The 19725-nt window shown below is 45.1% G+C and overlaps 1 protein-coding gene across 1 annotated transcript; it reads right to left on the bottom strand.

The window, feature by feature from the left end:
* Nucleotides 1-216: 216 nt before the first annotated feature.
* rab2a (RAB2A, member RAS oncogene family) lies at nt 217-19150 on the bottom strand. Its single transcript, XM_023818232.2, has 8 exons — nt 18914-19150; nt 11281-11352; nt 9252-9319; nt 7316-7398; nt 6531-6623; nt 6118-6229; nt 4101-4169; nt 217-1695 (listed from the first exon to the last, which is right to left on the bottom strand). The coding sequence occupies exons 1-8, from the start codon at nt 18957-18959 to the stop codon at nt 1600-1602; spliced, it is 639 nt and encodes a 212-aa protein (XP_023674000.1). The 5' UTR covers nt 18960-19150; the 3' UTR covers nt 217-1599.
* Between the last annotated feature and the right edge of the window lie 575 nt (nt 19151-19725).

The raw sequence follows: 19725 nt of genomic DNA on the forward strand, positions 1-19725 counted from the left end.
CCATTTATTACATGGAACCAAAAATGCTCAATGAGGGTCTTCCCTGCCTCATGACCACCTTCAGCAAGATCATCTTTCACTTTAAACAGTGGAATCCAGACCCAGGCTTCTAACAAAAAGGCATACATTCTTTAATTCTTATATTTTAATCCATGACAGGATGGAACTTTAGACTTACTAGATAGCGTGTAATAGAGTTGAGCTATAAGACTTGAGTTCTTTGCAAGTAATGAGTGCATGTGTTTATTTACAACCGCATGGATATATGTATGCAGATATAAATTCTCACTCACACCAATACATATCAAACATAATGTGTGCATATTTAAAGGTACTCATTGATTACTAATTATCTCTTACGTTAACCACAGGGATTGTTTTAATTTATTGGTGTACAGTTTAAGTATCAACACAGCAAATAAAGTTCAGGGTCACAAATATACAGGTTTGGCTGTTTTTTTTTTTTTATATCAAACCCTTCTCACAATAGACAAGATGTTCACTGTATAACAATAGACAGCATACACTGCCAGGTAAAGCAAGTCTTTACACAATCGCTCATCTAAGTTAATGTCCATCCGCAGTGAGATTCCGTAGAAAATTAACCTGAAAAACCAAACCCTAATGATAAAAAATGAAGGGTATGCAGATGCATGGACACAAATAACCTCAAAACTGACTGCCACTGCCTCTCCGGAGTTTCGGGATAAGAAGAGAACAGTAAAATATCCGCATGTTTAAGACAAGAAGCTGACCCATCTCTGGAGACGTGAATACGGAACACGACGTTTGGCATTAGGGTAGACGGGGAACGTGGAGCCTGCAGCTTCTGTATGCTGAGCACTTTCGGGATTACGGGGAGAGGCAGATGGCAGGAACGAGACGGGGCTGGCGGAGAAACATAGGTGAGATTTAAAAGAGGGAGTCAGACCGGGCTCTGGACTACAACTACGGAAAGAAGGAGGCATTTTTCTGCTCCACAGACTTAGGCAAACTAAAGTGCGTGTAGCTTGCTCAAGGGACACAGAGACGGTAACTTATATACAAAACAAAAGATGATAAAGGATTAAAACAGTCCTGTTCCATTCCCGCCCCCCCAAAAGGAAAATGGCTGGCAGCTCTGAGGAAGTGCATACTTTATTATTATTTTGTGTATGTTGTTTTAGGTAACCAGAGATAGCTGAGGACTTCCTCTACATAAACTGATTAAAATATTCAGACGGCCTTCGTAGTGTTTCAAACAAACCAGTTTTGAAGTCAAGGGCTTAAAGGACAAAATCAGTTGAATAATTCCAACAGTAATATAAAAAAAAAAAAAAAAAGATAACCAAAAATGATGACAAATTAAATGAAAGTAGGTTACGGACACAATCCTCCAGATGTTGCCCGTCAGACCGTTTCCGGCTCAGGCTGACCGGGTCGCCGGCTGGGATGCAGACCTAGACAGGGATTGTGAGGGACTTGGCTTCGCTCTTGACGGACGGCCATCTAGTAAATGAGTCGATTCGGGGGGGTGGGGTGGGGCTGTCAGGGGTTGGGTTGGAGGTTAAGAAAAAAACGGTTAGTATGCCCAACCAGTCAAGTGGAAGCACGGGGGCTTCAGCAGCAGCCCCCGCCAGCCTGCTGCCCTCCTTGATTTCCCCCCAGGGCGGCGTTGGTGGCGGCGTGCTGAGGTCCTATCTTAATGCCGTTCGCCTGTGGGGGGGGGGGAGGGAGAGAGAGAGAGAGCGAGAGAGAAGCGGATTACTCACCTGTACACGACAGGTTCTGTTCCCTGCATGGCACTCCCCTTTCAAGACACTGCCCACTCTTAGTTTATTCCAGAATTTTTTTTGTCTGGTTTTGAAATTGGTGGGTGGGGTGGGTCAGATTTAACAAAAAGAAACAGGAGGTGTGGAGCAGCTCCCCCGGGCCCCGATAAATTTTGCCTTTTTGGCCAGGGGCCGCGGGGATAAAGGGCATAGGAGTGCTCCGTGTCATCAATAATTTCTGCAATAACCCAAAGACATGGCAGAGCGCCAGCATCTCTCGCACCCGTGTGCCGTGCCCCGGCCCCGTACCCATTCATCTCCCCCACCCCCCCAATCTCCCTCCCTCCTGCGAGTGGACCGCGGCTGAGAAACGCCGCCTTCCTGACAGCAGCTACACAGTAGTCTCTGAAATTAAGCTCTTAAGGAAACTTTGCGTCACGCTAAACCTCAGATTTATAGTGCTTGGCAGAGGGCTTTGCTACGCCGAGTCGCCCTGGGGTTTCTGGCACGGCCGCTGTATCGACATCAGCTGATGCGGTTTTGACTCTCTGCCTCGACTTCCTCCTTACGGAGCACCCCCCCCCCACACACACACACACCGCCCCCAGCCCCTCATTGGCCCTAACAAAAAGCATGCCCAATAGCTAAATGGGTCCCACCTCATCTAAGCAGCCCCGTAACCTTATAAGACGTTATGGAGCAGTTACAGCCTGGCGTCCTGCCAGCAGGGAGACAGCTAGGAGCTGCACTTTCAACACCATTTGGCTTCAGTGGCCGGCCGATAAGAACAGACAGAAATAACGGCACTGAACGAAAGAGAGCCAGGTCTCTAGCCAGACAGGCACGACACTGCAAAATTTCAATCTGGATTCACTCTGCACCAAAAAAAAAACCAAAGTGGTCATAATGATTTCTGCAGAAACAGACTCAGGACACTGCTATTTACTCCCTTCCGATTAGGACTAGGAAGATCCATCAGAACAAGTTATCATTTCATTTATTTTCTTTCACGGGAAGGATTAATGTGTGAATTAACAATGAGCAACTTCCACTGATAAGTTCTGCATGAATGGGACTGAACTGGACTCTCATATAGTTCCCAGGAAGAGTTTAGTCACAGAACATTTCATCTAGCAACATCCAAAAGATGGAAAAGTATTTGGTGCTCTTTGAAGCCCCAAGCCCAAGGCTGCCGGCTGCCAGCTTAGGTACAGAAGTCCAGATCTAGGACGGGCTCTCGCTGTGGTCTCCAGGCTGCATGTACTGTAAACTTTAAGTCGTGCCGAGGGCTTGAGGTCGGACGCATCTGTCGAACAACCTGCCAAGGCACCTGGAAACATTTGGGGTCTGGTTCTGGTTTAAATGGCTACCGTCTTCGTGTGTGTCCTCAGAACCCTTTGAGGAACGTCAACTCAAAATTACAAAGAAGAACACGACTGGCAAAAGGTAATACAAAATGAGGGCCGATCGTGGACCAGAACCCCAGCAGAGACAGAATCTGGCAGACTTTCAACTCAAGTCCAGCTTGTAAGTGTTTTGCTGATGTGATCCTTATAATAACCCACCCACCACTCCAGGTGTCCGACAGATCCCCCCCCCCCGGAAGGCTATTCCCCCTGTGAGAAGCCTCCCTGTGATCCGCTCTCGCTCCGCGATGCTCACGGAATGTAATAACAGAAAGCGGATCAAAAACGGAGCGGCAACGACGTTTGTTTACACGAGCGTCTCTGACCGTCTGCGGATGTACGAGGTCAACGGCAACAACGCCGGAGTTCCACAAATGTCACGGAGCCGGGCGGAGTCTCCCGACGGATTCTTCTGTTCCCCGTGGTGCCGCGTGGGGGGAAAACCGCCCACGGGGGCTGGGCTCTCAGCCGGACACCCCCCCCCCCCACCGATGGAGGAAACGGAGCTGTCAGCTGGAAACCTGCGGGCCTGTGAGGCCCTGCAACGAAGCAGGTCATAGCCTCTCCAGCTGCAGCGGCCAGTGCGCCAGCAGAGGGGATGTTCTAGCCCTTCAGATGTGAGACAGCCGCACCACTCGTGCCACAGCACCAGTCTCTGTTTCAGCCTCACCTGGGACATTAAAAGCTCCTACACAAGAGTTGTTGAAAACACTGCAAATGCACTCACATGGAATTCAGGCCAATGTCTGTGACACAAACAGGTTCACAGCACTACCAATATGAATTATCATGCATGTGTGGTCCGTGGAATGCATCGCAAGAGTGGGAGACAATTCCAAGGCTGGCGTATAGGGTATATTCACTGAAACATGTGTAGTCCTGATGAAAGATTACAGAACGGTCAGCCAGCACGTGCTGGGTTAAGAAGCACGGCAACACCCACCTCATTGTTGATGTCGAAGATGCCCTCCTGGATCTTCTCGTAGATCTCCTTGGCCGTGTTGATGAACGCCTATGACATGAGGTGAGAAATGTGCAATAAATACACGACGCATGGGTGCGAGGAGGGTCAGGGAACGGAGGAGCAACCGGCGGGAGCAGCGGGCGCAGGGGAGGGGGAGGGCACAAGACCAAACTCAAAGATCAAAACGGGACTGAACACACAGTCGCCCCCAGCGAATGAGAACAGCAGATATAAACTTCAGGAGGAATGTGAGCCCAGCGAAGAGGTGACCCCCATCCACCCTCTGCCTCCTCCCTGTGATCAGGGTGAAGCACCCCCTCCCCCACCACAGTTCACCAGTAGGAAAGAGGGGGTGAGGGGGGGGCGTGGCCTCAGCAGTGCCCTGGAAGTGTTTAACCGGCCGCCTTGCCTGCGGAGCTTTGTTTCCTAATTAACGACACTGAGACGTTTTCACCTATAAAGGCCGAGTAGCTCCCCTGAGTAATCAATCCGCTGCAGCTCAATTACGGCGTGCGGGCGGGCGGGTGTGCGGGAGGGGGGGCCGGGATGGCCAGGAAGCGAGCGAGCGAGAGGCATGGGAGGAAATGAATATGCATGGCGTCTAAGTGGGCGATCGAAACGTCGTCCGGGGGCAGGAGGATCGGCGGAGAGCTAATGAGACGAATTAATCGTGTGTGTGTGGGGGAGGGGGGGTGTGTGTTTGGGGGGCGGGGCACGTTTCCCCGGGCCGCTTCTGATCTTAAGCGCCCGGCTCTGGATGGGGGCCAGCCGCAAATTGAATCCGTTACCGTCCGCTAACATGAGCTGGGTAAACCGTCGCCGCGCCGCGCGAGAGTGAGGGATTCCCCAAAACGACGCACCTGCCACCGTGGGAGTGGTGCACAAACCCCCCCCCCCCCTCCCCGCCCCCGTCGTGGTGCCACTGGCATTCCTCCACCACTGCCTTTTTCTGCGGGGGAATTCCCACCCCGCCCACGCAAGGCCAGACACCGTTGACGCCGCTGTATGGAGCGCCACTGCCGGGTGTAATCGCGACCAAGCGCCGGGGAGGTTAGCGGCCCGGCTGCCAGCGGCCGCGTTCCGCAGGAGAAATCATTAACACTTTAACCTCTTACCGTCCGCAGGAAACCTACGAAGGAACAACACAGCTCAGTGGATAATCCTATACCTTATTGATTTGCTGGAAGGGCGTATAGGGAGGGGAAAAATAACATTCCGATACCTTCTGTGCAACGTCTAACCAAAGGAGAAAGCCAGCCGGTTAAGGTTAATTTCCTCATTTACGGGTATCGTAATTGATCATTTCACTCATTCTACTTCACGCTCGAGTCCAACATCAGCTTTGATACGTCGATCCCCAAACCCTGTGATTTTCTACAGTATGGAAATACACACCTTGTTTTCAATTTTTTGCTTTAACTTTGGTGCCAAACTGAATTGACGATAATGGGACAAAAAAAATCGGTGAGCGGCTCACTGCTGCCATCGAGTGGTAGCTGTTATCAATTACAGAAGTCAACATCTTTGGTGCCTTCTCGATTAGCTATTGAACAACTGGGAAAGTCACGCGACAGCTCAGCTACGAGTAAAAATAAAGTATTTAAAAAAAAAAAAAAAGACTCCAGGAAGTGATTTAGGTAACGCTTTCCTGTAAACTTCACTTTGCTGTCTCTGTGCATTATGGTGCTGTGTTCACAGGAACGCGCTATGGCTTTTCAGACCAAGCTGGCCCTCGGCAAACCTACGGGGTTCACACACTTGGGCTGTAAGGGAGAAAATGAGCGAGCCTGTGGTTAAGAATGTCAGCTAAGGCTCCTTCCTGAGAAATGAAAGAGGCTGTGGTATACTGCCCTTTGCGTCAAGAACAACAAGAAAATACCCAGAGAAAGTACTACAACATTACCCAGAGATTCACTTTTAGAAAACCTGGGGAGGTGAGCGTGTTTCCGTCCCCCGAAAATCACCTCAAACCACCCCACCCCGAAGCAGAAGTTACCTCCTCTACATTGGATGCCGTCTTGGCTGAGGTCTCCATGAAGATGAGCCCGTGTTCTCGGGCAAAGGCTTCGCCCTCCTCCTTCTTCACCTCTCTCCGTGACTCCAAATCGCTGGAAGCAAAGCAGGACACCTCAAGATCTCACTGCAGGCTTCAATACCTGTACATTTTCCTATTTAATTCACTGTCCTTTTTTTTTTGATAATGGGCAGCAAAAAAGCATGTTCGAGTTTCAAACACGCCAGGCTGCAGGTATGGCTTTAAGTCCCTGCATACTTTTTAATTTGTTGTTTAAACAGACATCAAAACAAGCAGAAAAAAAACAATTTGCAGGTCTTTCAGATGTGTCAGACTGCGGATATGGCTTTAACTCTGAGTGGGGGAGGGTACAGCGAGAAAAAAAGAAGAATCACCTCTTGTTCCCAATGAGCATGATGACCATGTTAGAGTTGGAATGTTGCCGGGCATCTTCTAACCAGGTCGTCAAATGGTTAAAGGTGTCTCTCCTGCGAGGGAGCAGAGCAGGGAGACCGAAGGGGTGAAGCAGAGAAACCGAGAGTGCTCAGCTTTCATTCTGAGTGGGCCCACCCACACCGCATCAGCAGGTGACATAACAATACTACAGAAAGACGGTCACCCCAAGCAGACGAGCAGAGAGTAAATGAGTCACAGAGAAACACAAGGCCAGAGAAAGCACGGGCGTGACTGAGAGTTGCATCAGAAGTTGCACACTTGTTTGCTATATAGTATGTGAATATAGTATGCAACGTGAGCAGTTTGTCCGAATCCTCAGTATGGATGAGACAGTAGGTGAACGGTACCCATATGACATACTATATTCTGTGAAACTTAGAAGCTTGCAACCGATGGACGCTACATCATCTCAGAAGGACACTGAAGCTCTCTCAGAAATTTTTGTGAAGATGCTGAAGGAATTTAAGTAGAAAGTTGACTCAAATATGTATTTTTTTCATTGATGATTTTTTAACAGTTTTTAAGTTTCGCAAGGGTCAAGCTACATCACTGGTAAACATCCACGTCCAGCAACATGCAAGGCAGTGACCGCAATATGCCTGACCGCATGCAGGCTGTTTTCGTGCATACATACAGTATGTACTACATTAACGTTTCTAATGAAATTCAGTATGTACTATGTAGGTATGCGATTTCAGACGCACCCTCAGTGTCAGTGCCTTACCTGGTGATGTCATAGACTAAGAGTGCCCCTGCAGCCCCTCTGTAGTAGGACCTGGTTATGGATCGGAAGGACTCCTGGCCGGCCTGGGGGCGAGGACACAGGGTAACACAGCTCAGCCGCGGAGGACAGAGAGAGAGAGGCTGGGAGCTGCTGTCCTGACAGCGAGCACACACAGATGGGAGGGGGCACCCGAGACTGGAGGGGGTCTGCCAGACACACTCATGCAGACAGACACAGGCACAGACACACAGAGTTCATATACTCCTGTCTTTGTGGGGACTCGCCATTCATTTCTATGGGCATAACCCTAATCCCAACATGGCGACCTTAACACCTCTCCAACCTGAGCCTTAACACAAGTAACCAAACAAAAGACCAGACGTGGCATTTTTAGCTGTTTTTTCATTGCATTCACAAATTTTTTTTACATTGAGATTTATATTTGGGGGCCTGAAAAATGTGCCCACAAGCTAAAAAGCAACAGATTTTGGTCCCCCCCCCCACCCCCACCACACACACACTCACGCATAAACACACAAACTCTCTCTCTCTCTCTCTCACACACACACACACACACACACACATTCCCCCCTCTACAATAGGACTTCTCAACCCTTCCAGGACAATCCTTGAAAACCCAATTTGGCTGAATGGCCTCACAATACATGAATCATTACCGCGGCGCAGAATAAACTCCTAGCAACCGGGGCGGCGGAGGGCCCCCGGTGAAAGGCCCCGCACCACCGCCACCGCCGCCACCACTACCACCGCCGTGCATCTCAATTCAATAAGCCTCTCCCCGGGCAGCTGTTGACATTAGAATAAATAGGGCCCATTGTAAATAAATGATGAATGGCACTTTTATACCCACCAGCTGGCAGTGGAAAGGTCAGAGGAAGGCCAGCCATGCAGAATTAGCGTGTTGCATCACCAGCACATCCCCCCCGCCCCATGCACATCCCAGCAAATTCCTGACACTGAAGCAGGGCAGGCTGGGATTGGGGGAGGACCCCCACTCTTTGCATGCATTACTGGTGCATACACTACTCCCCGTAAGAGGAGAGATTTAGACGGGTGACACGGAACCGTGCTTTGACGGAACGTGCCGACCTGAAACGGCTACACAAAATACCTATTCAAAATACGGAAAAGTGACATTTGCTCACAGCTTTTGGATTCATGAAAGTCCAAACTTCTGAGGCAATTTGCACCATCTATCCCCCCACTAATCAGGTGGTTAAATGTACTTCTCATTTGCACTTCACCAATGAGAACAATATTTCACCTCAGTGTCTGTCAGCTTCAGACATGATGCCTTTAGTCAATGATACATTTGATTTTGACTTGTATGTTACTCATTATCAGCACTATTATTGGAAACCTACAGCCTCTATTGATTATGCGCTATTTAAAATGGCATGCTGCAGGTATATTTCAACACACTTTTCCCAATAACTGGTCTTCCTGATTAACTTGGATCACTAAGGTTTTATTTGACTGACTGTTCAAGGGCAATTGTCGAAGAAAAATAAAAAAAAATAAAATTCAATGTAAGTAGTGCACTTCAACTCAGATACAGGCATACTGATATGCACTCAAAAATTGCTGACAGTCAAAAAAAAAAATGTCTGCGTAGATGTTATTAAATCAATCAATTCTAACCTGCATGTCAACAAAGGTTTCAAAAAGTTTTTTTATACCTGTACAATGACAATAAATATATTGTATTTTGGGTCTGCATCACAGAAACAACAAAGGCACATCAATGGCACATTGTCTCCACCTTCAGGCCAACAGAAGAACTTCAGTCATACTGGTGCCTCACAAAAGGAAAAAGACTTTTCAACAAGCTGAAAAACAAAGATCATATTGAAAATAAGCAAAGGGCAGCAGCCCATCTGAAAGGGGAGGGGTGTAGTATTACATCAAGACTTACTGTATCCCAGATCTGCAGTTTTATCTGTTTGCCATCAATAGTGATCATCCGTGCACCAAATTCTACACCTGTGGGGAAAAATAAAAGAAAGGTGTGGATCAGGGGGCCAGAGAGACATTGGCACATTGTAGCAGTTAAGGGGCATCAGAACATGTTGGCTAAGGGTTCAAAGTCCAGACACAGCAGGGGCCTGTATCACGAAGCTGGATTTTTATTGGTTAGTTTAATTAGTTATTAGCTGGCAACAGATCTTGGTTAATGATACAGGCTCCAGACGCACAGCAGGGAAAGGGTGCGAGGCCTGAGCTGGCAACCACAGGGTTCTGGGGGCAGAGCTTCCAGATTTTACTTTCCAGACGAATCAGGGACTGAACCGACTTCTGTGTGGGTGTCCTGCAACGGGCAGGAGACCCAGCCACGGTTGAATTTAACGCTACGCTGTGCACCAGGTAATTAACAAATCACCACAGTGCTGATTCACTATAACTCCTACAGCAAATACAGAGAAAAGGCTTTATTGGTACGATCATAAGCCAGAAATCAACAATAATTCTACCTCCGAAATAGGGCTGGGACGATTATTCGACATAATCGAAGATGTCGATTATAAAAATGAATTTTAGTGTTGACGTGTTGTGTAAAACCACGTAAATGTTTTGTAACTGCAATGCACTAAGTGATAAGCTAAACATATTGTACGAGAAAGTACTTCATCCCCTCAGGAGCACGTTAATGTTGTCCTTTTAAGAATCACGCAATAAAGCAGTCTGCTAATAACTGAAGTTTACTGTCCACCTGATGATCCCTTCGCCACTCGAGAGCTACAATATTTTATTTATTGGACCTGCGGCATGCTTTTCATTTACAATACAAAGTTATTCCGCTAATAAGCTGGCTAGTTGTTTCACTGCTGGCACCGTTAAAACGATATCAATTATAGATTGAATTCCGATATAGTTTTGTCTAATATCACCGGTGCCAGCAGTTCCACACTATTTTGTAAGGCATGCACTGGCCAATCATGTAGCACTTCTCCATAAATATTAATGAGACATCACCTACCACCCTACAAAAAGGAAATTTGCGCCCGCCTCTCACACGCGGTCTTCCAAAGTTTGGGAATACTTCAGTCATGACACCTTTTCTGCACCTCTACTCTAGCTGACGTGAATGATGCTGTTTCAGTCGTTTTATATTTTCTGTTTACTTATTCTGACATGTAAGAGTGACACAAATTATCGTTTACGACTACTCTTACACACTGGCCTAAATCGTTCCTTGCTCACTGAAGTAAGCTTAACTATAAGCTACCTTTGCTAGTGTTTGTTAAAAACATTTCTCTAGTTATGAAATCATCCCATGTTTTAGCATCTATTTCAACATTAAAGTCAAGTAAAAAAAACATTAAAGTTAAGTAAAAATTACTTCGGTCTAACAGAAATCCTATTGAATCTCTTATGATTTGCCTTTTTTGTTAATAATGCTCTAATATTTAAGAAATATTTTAATAAATTGAAATGTTAATGAGAATCTCAGATTTGTGTGTGGGGGGGAGAGGGTGAATTGTTGTATTAAATGACTAACTTGAAAATAATTGCTTATCAATAAATTTATCATCAGATCAATCAAGAAATTAGTTGTTAGATTAGTCGAATAATCAAAAAAAAAATCACTAGATTAATCGTTTAAAGAATAATCGTTTGGGACAGCACTACTCTGAACCTACATCTAAAAAATATTTTTTTTTAGCAGGGCCAACAAGCATCGCATGACGTGTGCCGAGATACACTTACACATGCACTGACACACACTTTCCATAGACACAGATAAATAATTGTTTTACATCTTTACATATCTCAGTTATTTTCCTTCAAGGCACTGTCAGAATTTAGCAAGGTTAAAGGCTGAGATCGAAATTAACCAGAGAACAGAAGAGATACATTTCTGCCTCCATCTCTGTTTACCGAGCTGGAGAAGATGCTATTATGAAGAACAGAACGAAAGGAAGATAAAAACGCAGGTGTCTTACCGATTGTGAGGTCATGCACTGGCTGAAACCGCTTATCTGTGAACTGTAATAATAAACATGACTTCCCCACTCCTGCAAAAGAAGGAACCAGTTATTAGAATATGCATCCGAAAGGTTGCATTTGCAGTTAAACAGAAATTTATGGGTTTAACATCCAACATTCATGGACATTCATGCAATGTAACAACTCGTAAAAAAACATTCTGAAGATCGCACTTAATTGGGATTCAACAAGTGAGGATAATGTCCCATATTGTGAACACCATCAAAAAAACAACACACATATATGAATACTCACACACATACACTCGTATATACATAGACACAAACATTTTATCAGAAGTACTAAGGTATGTAGACATATAAACAAAAATCTTGCAAGACGTGTCGAGTAGGGATAGAGTACAACTATGAAGCAACACACAACCACTTCTCCATTTTGCCTGGCGTTAACCTTTGAACTCAGAAGTGTGTTCCATTCCCGCCCTGCACCCCAGGCGCGTTGCTGTCCATTGGACATATGCGTTTACTCACACTGTCCTGTGAGCTTAAAGCCAAACCACCCGTCTACTGCAGCTACAGAGCAGGCTTTTATCCTCCACAGAGCGGCTATATCAACCAGTTTTGTTTCTATAGGACCAAACCAGGCCTTCAATCATTTTCATCACCTGGTCAGTGTGAGAGACCCTTGTCATACTGACCTCTAACCTCTCTAGTAGGGCTAGGCCACATGATCTCAAACCAATATCACGATTAATTGAATATTTTACCTTGATTACGATAAATGAATGATTAGTTTTTGTGTAGCTTTGTTTTTTTGCCTTCATAGTTCACTGACAAGGTTTGTACTGTAAATACGCTCAACTATTAAAACTGGGATATTTTTTCTAATGAAAGTCTATATCTTTGCCGTATGAATTTAAAATAATTGAAGGAAGCACACACAGATTAAACATTTATGGTTATTTATTGAATATTTCGAACAACAGAAATCAAAGCACACATCACTTGAAATGAAAACGTCTTGTGAAAAAGGTCACATTTTAGTTTTAATGTAAAAAGCAAGTTCCCTAAAAAAGTAGAATAGTTTGAATTTCTTGCAAACAAAATATATTATTCTAAATATTGCTAGTGTTGAAACCGATTAGTGGTATTACCTTTGGTGGCTTTTTGACTGGACGTTCTTAATGTCGGTTTTGATTAATTTTCGATTAACTGCCTTGCCCTACCCTGTAGCACTTTAATCTGCACTTCTGAGAGTCTTCGCACCAACTCAGAAGCACAGATGTAGGCGTTTACTGAATCACAGTTTTAAGGTCTAGTCTCAAGACCCATCTGTTGCAGGAACACCTCTACTAGCCTACACCACTGCAGGTTCCCTGAATGCTCTTAAGGCTGCAGCTTCTGCTGACTTGAATAGTTGTCTTATTAGGTTCTTGCCTTGTTTGGAAGACACTGTGTAGCTCTTGCTCCAGTACTGCTTACACTTGTACCTGGGTATTCACTGGCAGCTCAGCAAAGCTGCACATATGCCCGGCAGCACTGATAGTCATGAGTTTGTAATGTGTTATTTACCTCACTTGTACGTCACTTTGGACAAAAACACCTGCTGGATAATATAAATGTAGATAAATGTAAATGTCGAGCAGGAAGTGTCCCTGTGTGTACTTTGAGAGTAGGGTAAAATAAACCATCCAATAGTGATGAGAATGTAAGTAATCAGGAACTTTAGAAGCAGGAATGACAACATAACATTAACGTTTAGACAGAGGGAGGCAGCTGCAGGGAATTGCACCTGGCAGCAGTCTTACATCGTGACTGATAACACTGGTCCATCAGGAAGTGCCGTTTTCTCAGAATGAAAACCAACACAGACTGCAAATTAGAGATAATGGCGGAAATCGCAACCAACACACATCTCAGCTAAGCAGGTGCCATCAGCAGACAAAATACGAGGTGCAGAGGAGCATCGAACCCATGCCCAAAGTCAGGGAGACCCGCAGGAACAAAGGACAAAAGAGGCTTAAGTTCTTCTGCTGGACAATTGCACACGAAAGGTATTCTGGGATACCTGGAAGCTGATTTAATGCAATACGGAAACAATTCATTATTAGTGAACCTAAATACAAGTTTGTGCTCTAAGCTTAAGCAGAAGACATCAATTGTCCCGAAACAGCAGGAATATTTATTTTGATGTATGTGGATCTCCTATTTGCCTATGACATAAAATGGACACCTATGTTTCCCGGGGCAACAGCTGTTGCTAAGCGATGATAATTAGATCCCTTCAATAACATAAAAACAAATCACTGACCAAGAACGCATCGAAAGGTTCATGTCAGTACAGTCATTATGTAAATGATGACTTACCTAAGCTTATCATTATTCTATAAAGAAATTGGATTCTAAAAATCCCATGTGCAACAGCTATGAATAACTAATGAGGAAAATGATTTGCATGCTATGTGCATTAAATTCCGCCGTAAATATTTTTACTCTGAAGTAAATGACTGTAATGGTATATTTATGATAAAGTGCGATCAATATATGAAAGACAGGTAACTCACGGGGCAAAAAATGATTATGTGCACAAGTGGGATTCTAGGACAGCCAGAACGATGGCTCTAAAAATTATTTTTATATTTTTAAAATAAATGAGCAAATAGGTGTAAGAGGGTCCAAAAAAGGAGCAATGATATTAAACTAATCAAGTTAACACCTATTGCTATACTGACACAAAGTAAAATACGAAAAATTATAGTTCTACTTTTATTCAAAAAGTAATTTGATTTACTTTTTAAAACCCCCCAATAAAAATCAGGTGAGAAAAATGCAACCAAACGCACAAAAGAAACCGAGCAAATAGAAACCTTTGAGTGCAGCACATGAGTCATGCGATAACTACTGAAAAATGAGCCTGGCGATTGACAGGCCGATAAGCAGGAGGCCCAGTTTCCATTTAAAAGGCCATTTCAGCCTGGTCACGCAAACCACAGGAGACTGGATACAGAGCTGCTAACACACCATTTTATAAACACATATCTCCAGGCTAAGCCTACAGCTAAGTACATAAACACTGGTGTTACTTATTTGTACAGAAGGGGGAGCTCGAACATCTCTACCACTCACCAATGGTAGTTTTAGTGCTCAAGGCCTTTCTGGTCACTCCCATTTACAGATAATCGCTAACTTTCGGCTTCCAACAGAAATTAGTATTGGCAGGGACAGACTGAAATATCTTCCTGCTACCCCGTCTCTATGTGCCAGGACAGACCATTAATACCTTAATACATAATCAGGGGGCACACATCACAAATTTCTGTGCTACGGGACTTCGCTTGGGTCCCCGAAAGTCGTGTTTCGGGCAGCCTCGTTGGAAGCGACGTTACAAATAAAATTGCTTCTCTCCACATCAACTAACTGGGCACAAGTCGACGGTAAATGCAGAAAAAAAGTGAGCGATTTTCCAATTCCTTCTGTGGCTATGGATTTCTGCACTCGCTGACGGGAGTTCACCGGCACGCAGGGACCCAGAACCTGTACTGAGGTGGTCGTTCAGGGGATGCGGCTGCTCTGGAACGGGGTCACATTTCAAGGGAGCCAATGAGGGTGCGGAGCCTGAGCTATGTCCAATCAGGCGACGCCGCAATCAGACAGAGAAGTGGCAAGGACAGCGCAATGTGATACCCCAGGTACTTCTCCGGCGTCTGCCAGGACTGGTGGTCAGACACATGGCTGCTGAGAGGAGACACATTTCTGCTGCTAAGCCAACTCTAATGATATAATCCTACACCAAAAAACTTGTACTCGCATTAAGCCAAACAGAACTGAGCATGTGCTTCCAAACGACCAACACTGCAATCTCACAGCTGAACCTCACAGTCCAGCACCAGCGTGTGAGGTTCAGTTTGGGGAGTATGAGCAAGACACTGGGGAAATTTCCAGCTGTGCTTTGGGGACTCTGCAGCAGCCTACACACAAAATCACTATTCGTCAAGGAGGGCAGGGAAAAACTGCAGAATCCTGTTATTATTAAATGGTGCAATAATGACACAAGCATTTCCTTTTTTTATTCTGATGCTGGAAATAAAATTGTTAAATGGTAGCTTGCAATGATGCATACCTGCGTCTTCAAAAACAGAATATATTTTATGGAATCCCCACCATAGCTTTCGTTTGAATCAGCAGAACAGCAGCAGAATGACTAAATGTGTGTGTGAATACGCGATGATGATGACGGCTTGGCCTGGATTATCAAATACTTTAGGATGAAATCAGGATGGAACTGCTGTCTAGAGTGACTTCCACTGATCTTTTCAATTGTATGTATTTTTATTGCTGGAAATGGTTAAGCACCTCTCCCCACAGGGAAAAACAGCAAATTCACTGAAGGGATTAGGCTTATTTTACGCTGAAATTCCACACATTCAGCTGGATCTATAATTGCTTAGAGCACTATTGTACTGGCGCACAATATCTAAAAAAATTTAATATGCAATATTTTAGTTCTAGAATATCGGGATAAGCAATAATATCGAGTCGTCCAACATGAGCCCCAACCCACACACACACACCAGTGGGCCACTTCAATTTTTTTTTGCAAAAAGAATAATGTGAAAAGACTTGGTGAACTGGGGGGTGGGCTGGTGCTTATTAGTGGTGCTGCAGTGATTCACAAACCCAAGGTCAGCCCTAGCAGCATACCGCCATTATAACCAACGTTTAAGTATCGCGACACTTTCACATACCATGCAAGGAGTTCAAAAGATGACAGAGAGGTGTGCACATGTGCGTTTTTTAAATTGCGTCGGAAAGGCTGAACTGAAAGCTGAATCATTAATCTGTTATCCTGCTTTGTATGTAGCCCAACAAAGACAATAATCGCCGGTTAGTCACTGTCAGATATGGACACTGGACTCCTTGTCAGATATGACTATATCTTCAGTAAATCGATGATATCGCCCAATCAGGGGACAATCTTAAAAAAACTCTGAAGTCCTTTTTTTTCAATTTCAGTGTCAGTGTAGTTACTGTGTTTTGCCTGTGTAGGGCAGTATAGCTCACTGTAACTGAGACAGCATTATTAAATTATGCAGGCATTTATTATTTAATTATAAACAATACAAGTACCGTTATAAAACTCTCTCTCAGTTCAGATCAGACCACGAAGACTGAACGTTTGAGCATTAGTGAAGCTCATAATCACTAATATGTTAAATGCTGGAATATTTAAACCATACGGGCTGTATGGGCTCCTGGCTTGCAGGCTTTCACCTTTGTTCTTACTTCTGCCCTGGGCCAGATCCAGAGAAAATGGTATTATGCGGGTTTTTAACCCTCCCGGAACATTCAGTTGCATTTACAGTGATAATACAGGCAATCTGAAAAGCCGTTAATAGCAATCATCTTAAGGCACTGGTGGTTCTGCGGCCTACCGCAGATCTACCATATTTACCATGGTGTGAAGCAGTAAAAACAGACCCCTCTGGACAGAACATCACTCCCAGCCTGCAACAGCAAGAGCAGGTTGTTATTTCATTATATTTATGTTACGCGTGTACGCAAAGAGATGCAGAACATAGGGAAGGGTAACAGATTGGGTGTGCTCCTTGGGATCTGAGCCCACAACCTTTTGCGTTGATAGCTCAATGCTCGACTAGTGGAGCTATAGGAGCTGGTGTTACAGGAGACCCAACCAACAGCAGCTCCATGTCTGGGTGAGTGCAGCTGAGATTTTCCTTAAACCTAACACCTCCAATAAGAATGTGTGAGCACCATAAGGGATGACACCACCACCAAACCCTGAAAGTGACAAAATCAGACTCTTCATCAGGAAAGATACAGTCAAACTTTGAAGCCACAGACTACACATAAGACCCCTCACTGTCTTTCTGAGATCTTTGACAAACACCAAGGCATTACTGATACCACAGATAGTCTTCACAGGTTAAGCAGCAAGTTGACAGCAATGAAATGGGAAGCCCCTTGTGAATCGCTGCCTTCCTGACACAGGTTAAGGAAAGACTGGGTGTGCCATCAAGTACTAATTAAACATAACCCCAGACACCTCAGGGAACAATACTGCCTCAGGCAAAATACAGTAATTACCCTGACACTGAAAGTGAGAAAAACGACTTCGGAGTTTCTTGACTGTCCACCTGTATGTGTAGTGGGTAAATCATGGTGTTTCCTTCAAAACCGAGCACAGCCGAGCTAAGATGTGGGCAGCGGTGGCTTAATGGTTAGGGAAGCGCACTTGTAATTGAAAGATTGCAGGTTCGAATCCCCGACCAGCAAGGCACCACTGAGGTACCCTGAGCAAGGTACCGCCCCCAAGCACTGCTCCCCAGGCGCTGAATTAGCTGCCCCCCGCTATGTCACACATGGGTTCAATGCAGAGAACACATTTCGTTATTGTGCGTGGTGTGGTGTGTAAACAATGACAACTAATCACTAAATTCTAAGATATTTAGTCAGGAGATAAAACCTAAGAGACTCAATTTTAGTCGTAACTCAATATTGATTAAATATGCAGTTACGGTGTTTGCCTTGTATGTATGTTAGTGTATGGCAAAATACACAAACCCTCTGCACTGAGGGTTTTCTGTGCATTTTGAGAACTGTCATTCCATCTGTCAACCCCAGGACAAAAGATACACCTTGGCCCTTACAGAAGCCCTGCTGCACTAATTTCCCCAAAGAGCAATGCTCATGCATGTTTTTAAGCTTGATTAAAAGGTGAAGTGTAAATTCTGCCATCGCAATACTTCCAGGTATACTAACATCGTCATATTTCAGAAGATTAATCTTTACTGCTCAGTGACTGAAGACCCTTGAACCATCTGTCATTTCTGATCATATTCAGTGACACGGTACTAAAGAACATGCCAATTTATGGAAACGTCTAAAAAATGAAGGACTTAAGTAAAAAAATTTACAATACGATAACTGGACAATATCTCTTCAGCCAAATTAGTATTTCGGGAGTTTATTAAGTCAAATCCTCCAGGTCCCACTATCCAGGATCGGATACAAAAATGACTTATGCTTATCGGGACAGAAAACGGTCAGGTGATACCGGGCGAGTATGAACTACTAAAAAACTTCTTAAAATGAGAAATAAAATGAGCGAAAATTAGGTATTACACAGTCATTATTGGGCATCACAGGACGGCGGCTGTAGGCGGAAGGCCGGGCCGCAGAGCCGCCTCCCTCCCTCCCTCCAATGACAGCGGCGCCGCCCGCCGCTCGTTTGTTTATCGCTAGCCGGTAAAATAACGAGCCGGAGTCGCCAGTTAGGTGACATTTCCCGGCGGCCAACACAAAGCCGACTCTTATTACCCTCCCAACCCTACGGAGGAAGGGAGGGAGATGCCGGGCAGAAGCGCACCGACGCCGCCGCTCCGGACGGCCCTGCCACGGGCCGTGACACTCCGTGTAAACACCGCGAACGACTGCACCGACTATCAGCCAGCCTCGCAGACACCGCAACCGAGCGAAACGGCGAAGCCCGTCCCGAAAGAGCGTTGTCAGTCCGGCAGGGACGCCGAGACGTTAGGTCGGGCCCCCACCCGGAGTCTCTGCTCCCACCACGTCATTCACTCCAACACTGCGGAAATAGGAGGCCGCTCACCCGTGTCACCGATGATGATGTATTTGAAAAGGTACGCGTAGGCCATAGCAACGAGCCGGTGCGGTCAGCAGTCCTCGCCTTCGTGCCGTGGGTCTCCCGTTCAATAAACAACCCGTAAACGCCAGTAAAAAAATAAGCCGTCCGCTCTGCCGGTCTCTTTCTCTGCGACGCAAAGAAGCAAAACACCTCGGAGCTCCGGTTCCCGACGTAAACACGTAGACACGTAATCCGTCGAGCGTCACACGTAATCGGTGGTACGTAATGCGTGTTCTGCCCCACCTTCGCTAGGAAAGTGCAATTATTGCGCTAGAGGTGTTAATGTGACAATAAATAGTAATAATAATCATTATCATGATATAAAAATTACAGAACCTCGGATGGGACCTGGAGGGGGAAAAAAAAGTCGATTTTTTTTTTAACAATTAAAACTGCACAGTGTCTATTTAAAGCACAAAAGATAGAATTAATGGACTAATGCGTATAAACCTCTATGATACAAACATGTCCAGTAAACACAGGTACAGGTTTGCCTTACCGGGTCTAAAAACCTGGTCACTACAAAATGCTCAATTACTTACTAATAAGTAACAAATAATAAAATAATTTAATTAACTACATATAGTGAATAAGTATGAAAATATTACTGTACCAGGTATTTGGGGTTCTTGATTGGCTAGGAGCTGGGAGGGAGCAAAAATGTGGACTGTCTGTGGTCCCCAAATTGGTTGCAAAACACTGCACTACACAGTATTACTGTGAATCATGTGACGAATAAAACTAAAAGCTTGTAATCTGTTACATTAGAATTCTTT

This window comes from Paramormyrops kingsleyae, chromosome 4 (assembly GCF_048594095.1).
Source record: "Paramormyrops kingsleyae isolate MSU_618 chromosome 4, PKINGS_0.4, whole genome shotgun sequence".
Classification (NCBI taxonomy): domain Eukaryota; kingdom Metazoa; phylum Chordata; class Actinopteri; order Osteoglossiformes; family Mormyridae; genus Paramormyrops; species Paramormyrops kingsleyae.

Coding starts and splice junctions, on each gene's coding strand:
- rab2a (XM_023818232.2), bottom strand. CDS start 18,959: ATGGCCTACGCGTACCTTTTCAAATACATCATCATCGGTGACACGG. Junction 6,624..7,315: donor TTAGTCTATGACATCACCAG/GTAAGGCACTGA, acceptor GCTCCCTCGCAG/GAGAGACACCTTTAACCATT. Junction 6,230..6,530: donor ATGCTCATTGGGAACAAGAG/GTGATTCTTCTT, acceptor CTTTGCTTCCAG/CGATTTGGAGTCACGGAGAG.